This window comes from Penaeus monodon, unplaced genomic scaffold (assembly GCF_015228065.2).
Source record: "Penaeus monodon isolate SGIC_2016 unplaced genomic scaffold, NSTDA_Pmon_1 PmonScaffold_7436, whole genome shotgun sequence".
NCBI lineage: Eukaryota > Metazoa > Arthropoda > Malacostraca > Decapoda > Penaeidae > Penaeus > Penaeus monodon.
In genome coordinates this window covers 3,625-9,334 of record NW_023662590.1, presented here as the reverse complement: position 1 = coordinate 9,334, position 5,710 = coordinate 3,625, and the positions used below count along the sequence as shown (strand labels likewise).

General features: G+C 43.2%; 1 protein-coding gene across 1 annotated transcript; it reads left to right on the top strand.

Annotated features, from left to right (window-relative positions):
- Positions 1–1,331: 1,331 nt before the first annotated feature.
- On the top strand, positions 1,332–3,545 carry LOC119571676. Its single transcript, XM_037918867.1, has 5 exons — positions 1,332–1,379; positions 1,573–1,590; positions 1,712–1,817; positions 2,144–2,202; positions 3,104–3,545. Exons 1-5 carry the CDS (start codon positions 1,332–1,334, stop codon positions 3,188–3,190), a joined length of 318 nt encoding a protein of 105 aa, XP_037774795.1. The 3' UTR covers positions 3,191–3,545.
- Positions 3,546–5,710: the final 2,165 nt, after the last annotated feature.

The following is a 5,710-nucleotide window of genomic DNA, read 5'->3' as shown; positions in this document are numbered from 1 at the left end:
TGTGTCTATTTATATCTAACTACTTATAAAGACAATGGAACCTTTCGTCTCACTACTTAAAGTAAACATAATATACATTCCTTTCTTATATAAATATAAACTTGCCCACCTATGCAATACAAAAGTCAAAGGTCACAGGTCACTCACCACAGCACACGTCAGTCTGCCCAGGAGTCTGGCAGTAACGGCTGCATTTCTGGCTCGCCATGGCTACCACGAAGCAGGCAGCGAGGAGAACAAAGCGGAGGCGCAACTGTAATGCATATTAATGTTAAGATCACCTATACACAAATAGAAGACAGACAAATACCCGAACGAGATATCTATGCCCCTACTTCGAAGGCAAATGAAAAAGACTGAAGTTATCCAGGCACAAATTCCTTAATAAGGACCCAGAGAATTCAGTTAAAAGGACATAGATTGACACAATCGAAAAATAAGTGATGGATAAAGATAATGTCATCTTCGAGAGCAACCAACCATCGCGTAGAATCGGAATGCTATGTATACAAGAACGCTATAAGCTGGACTGCTATTGCAGGCAGGAAACAGGCTTTTTATATGCCCCCAAAAGTGTGTCCAATTACCGCATAGACATTGGCAACAACTTTCAATGCTGTTTCGGACGCAGACATTTTGATAGTATAACGTCTTCATGCATGCATAGGAGTATTTATAAAAAATACATATACATATATAGGTTTATATATAGATATAAATAATACTTCTGTATATGTATATATATTTTATATATATGCTTTAAAATACATGTGTTTTTATGCATTTATGTTCATTCATTTACTTATTTATTCATTTATCTTTTCATGAATACATAGTATCCATTTATATATACATATATGTATTCATATAAATATTTACATGTGCATACACATACATATACATATACTAATAATAAGATATATATATATATATATATATATATATATATATATATATATATATATATATATTATTTGTATATATATATACATATATATATATATATTATATATATATATATATATATATGTATATATATATACATATATAAATAAATAACTATACATCTATTTATGTGTATGCACATGTAAATATTTATATGAATACATATATGTATATATAAATGGATACGTATGTATGCATGAATAGATAAATGAATAAATAAGTAAATGAATGAACATAAATGCATAAATACACATGTATTTTAAAGCATATATATATATATATATACATATACAGAAGTATATATTTATATCTATATATAAACCTATATATGTATATGTATTTATATAAATACTCCTATGCATGCATGAAGACGTTATACTATCAAAATGTCTGCGGTCCGAAGCAGCATTGACGTTGTTGCCAATGTCTATGCGGTAATTGGACACACTTTTGGGGGCATATAAAAAGCCTGTTTCCTGCCTGCAATAGCAGTCCAGCTTATAGCGTTCTTGTATACATAGCATTCCGATTCTACGCGATGGTTGGTTGCTCTCGAAGATGACATTATCTTTATCCATCACTTATTTTCGATTGTGTCAATCTATGTCTTTTAACTGAATTCTCTAGGTCCTTATTAAGGAATTTGTGCCTGGATAACTTCAGTCTTTTTCATTTGCCTTCGAAGTACGGGCATAGATATCTCGTTCTGGTATTTGTCTGTCTTCTATTTGTGTATAGGTGATCTTAACATTAATATGCATTACAGTTGCGCCTCCGCTTTGTTCTCCTCGCTGCCTGCTTCGTGGTAGCCATGGCGAGCCAGAAATGCAGCCGTTACTGCCAGACTCCTGGGCAGACTGACGTGTGCTGTGGTGAGTGACCTGTGACCTTTGACTTTTGTATTGCATAGGTGGGCAAGTTTATATTTATATAAGAAAGGAATGTATATTATGTTTACTTTAAGTAGTGAGACGAAAGGTTCCATTGTCTTTATAAGTAGTTAGATATAAATAGACACAGACATATGGATAAGTAGATCTGAAATAGATAAATGATCTTCAAGTATATGGACATGAATACACACATAGAGACACATCGTGCTGAGCTACAACAAATAATATTCATCTGTAAACCGTTTTCCCACCATTTTCCTTCCATTCCCCCCAAACCTTTTCCAATCAAATCGATTCTCTAACAGATCCTCCACCTCCCCCTCGCCCCCCTCCGTGCATCGACTTCTTCGACGGCAACTTCCCCGTAAGTATTTCCGGTTCCTAAGGATAAGGATAAGCCCGGGCTATGCCATGAGGGGAGCCCGGCCTGTGTCGACTAATGCCGACTCGCTCACGTGTGTCAGCTGATGCTGACTCGGCTGAACCTAGTTCTTACCCGCCGTGGTGCCCAGCCACTGCAGTAACCTCCGGCCGACAATTGCAACTTCTCCCGCCTGAGCATGGCGCGAACCGCCGACCCCTCGGATGAGAGGCCGACACGTTACCACTGTAAGTATTTCCGGCTTCTCTTCGGTCCTTGTCCGCTCGGCTCGGAAACTTCGCTCGCTCCAGCTGCCGCCAGCTGGATGAATGGGAGGATAAACGTGTTTTATTTTGTTTTGTTTTACTTCATTAATTAATTTTCAACATTACCTTTATGTTTTTGTCTTGTAAATCACTTGCTATTTTAAACTTATAATTCAAGAAAACTTATTAGCCTGCGAATTTATTGTCATGATGGAAAGTAATGCATGATTAAGAAACTCAACATTCATAAATAATCATCATTTCATAATGGTGAGTTTCGTTTCATAAGTAGAATAAACTTTACATACAGGCACGTAGTGTAATAGCAGCCCATATCATATTTATTTACTGATTCTATATATGAATATTTGGCCTAGTATGTTTTTTATGATTATGCAGATTCACGGTAGTTGATTCCTTACATTCAGTTAAAAACAACTACTGTGAAGAGAAGTTTCACAAAAAGTTATGAATGAGATTGAATAATTTCCAATTCATTTCGAGAAATACGTCAATCAGTTGAAAGGTTTCTCGACGTCAAACGTGCATCTTTCCTGAAATTCCTCTTCCTCTCCTTCCACGTAGCTGTACGGAGTAAAGCGAGCCATCTCTCACGCACTCTCCCTCCTCCTTTGCAGTTCTGCTACAGCGACCACCAGTGTCCAGCGGGCCAGAAATGCTGCAGAGACGCCTGTTCCCAAAGGAAAGTTAGTTTGGCCGTCTGAGTCATGCCCCAGCGACTACATGGCCGCATGACACAAACTGGACTGACTATTGACGAACTACGTGCTTGGCCATTTCCTCTCTTTTTTTTTTTTTTTTTTTTTTTTTTTTTTTTTTTTCATTTTCACTATGGACGCCACCAAAATCTTTCTTCTGTTGGTATAACATCTCTCAAAAGAGTGCCCTTTGGCTAATAAATTTGGATTGGATTCTTTTTTTTTATTCTTTGGAATATCTTACGTGCATCAAACATTGTCATAAATAAACCCGGGTAGGGAACATGTGTACTAAGCCAGTTTCAGACCGGGTACAAAATCTAACTAATGTACCATGTATATATATATATATAATATATATATATATCATCATCATCAAGGGGCTAACGCCGACGGGGGCGCATGGCCGCATCCACCCTTCGCTTCCAGCCACGAGGATCCCTCGAGGCGAGTCTCCAGGCAGGCACACGGCCCATCTCTAGTTCCTCACGACAGGTCTCGTCGAGCTGCCCAAGCCATGATCTCCTAGGACGTCCCACAGGTCTCCACCCAGGGTTGTCTCGCAGAGAGACAACCTGGTGGGCAGGGTCGTCCATAGGGAGGCGAGCTAGGTGGCCATATAGCCTGAGTTGGCGATCCCGGATTATGCAAGTAACAGGTCCCATGCCAGTCTCACGGTGTAACCGCCGGTTGGACACGTGGTCCTGCCAACTGTACCCCATGATCCGGCGAAGGGACTTGTTACAAAAGGCATCAAGGCGAGACTCCAAGGCACTGGATAGCGTCCAGGTTTCGCTTCCATAGAGCAAAACTGGAAGTATCAAGGCCTTGAAGACACGCAGCTTGGTCCTTCTGCATAGGTACCGACATCTCCAAACGCTCTTGTTGATCGAGTTCATGGCTCCTGTTGCCAGACCAATCCGTCTACTGACTTCCTGGTCTGACAACCCAGAGATATGGACTACGCTACCAAGGTATGTAAAACTTTCTGTGACTTCAACGTCCTCGCCGCAAGCATGGATCGACTGAACGGGTTCCCCTAACAGGCCCCCAAAGTCCTGAATCTTGGTCTTGGTCCAGGAGACCTCTAAGCCTAGGGGCTTCGCCTCATTGCTAAATGCATCAAGAGCCGCCACAAGTGACTCCAAGGACTCAGATAGGATGGCAACATCGTCGGCAAAGTCAAGGTCCGAGACCTTAATATTGCCTAGTGTTGCTCCGCACTGACTTTGGCTAGTAGCTCTGCCCTTCCCTCCATACAAGTGTTGAAAAGTGTGGGTGCAAGGACACAGCCTTGCCTCACCCCTGAATTAACAGGGAAGAAGTTCGACATACCCCCACCACACTTTACAGCACTTTCAGTACCAGTATAGAGGCTTGCTATCAGGCCAATAATCTGTGTCGGAATTCCCTGAGCCTCAGGATCTCCATAGCGATTCCGATGCACCGAGTCAAACGCCTTCTTGAGGTCGATGTAGGCTGCAAGCAACCCACGACCAAACTCACGACGGCGTTCACAATTACTCGAAGCGCTAGGATACGGTCTATTGTGGGACTTGCCAGGAGTAAATCCAGACTGCTCCGTCTCTGGTGCCTCAGTAGGTGGTTGCGGATCCGTTTCAGAGAATGTGAGCGAGAACCTTGCCTGGTATGCTGAGCAGTGTAATGCCACGGTAGTTGCTACAGTCCATCGATCCCCTTTCCCTTCCAGAGAGGGATGACCACGCCCTCAGCAGGTCAGGGGGAATGGTACCAGACTGCCAAATGGCAGTCAGGACTGCATGCAGGCCCCGAGCCATAGGTTCACCCCCAGCCTTTAGCAGTTCAGCAGGGATATCACATTTGCCTGCAGCTTTCCCACTCTTCAACTTGTAAATCGCCTGCATAACCTCTGTTTGGGTTGGTGGTTCCTCGCTGTTGGGTGGGTCCGGCACAGGCACTGAGACATCGCTTGCATCCAAGCTAACTGTTGGAGGATCCACCTGGTACAACTGTTCAAAATACTCAGCCCAACGTTCACGAACCCAACATGATCTGAGATGATCCGTCCATCCGCTGATCGGGACTGCAGTCATCTGTGAGGAGGGCTTAGGGTTCAGTTTTCTCAGGGCTTGTTAGGCAGGGCGAAGGTCATTTACCAAGAAATGGCCTTCGACCTCCTCAGCAAGATTCCTGATGAACTGTTCCTTGTCCCTTCTCAGCAGTGTCCGAGCCCTACGCACCATGGAACGACGCAAGACTGATTCCCATTTAGCCGAGCCTTGCGACACGCTTCAGTGGCCTCTAATGTCTCCAGGGAGATGGTATTCTGCCTTGCCCTTGGGCGTACGCCAATGGACTCCTGAGCTGCTTCGAGTGTTACGCGCTTGAAGGACTCCCACAGAGCAACTGGATCCGTCAGGTTGCTGGTTTCTGAGAATCGGTCAGAGACTGCCGTGGCGAACCCACGGGCACACTCTGCCTCCCTTCGTCTGTCCAAGTGAAACACCTTAGGGTGGCCACTGGAGGGACGGGGAGTTTTGAAGT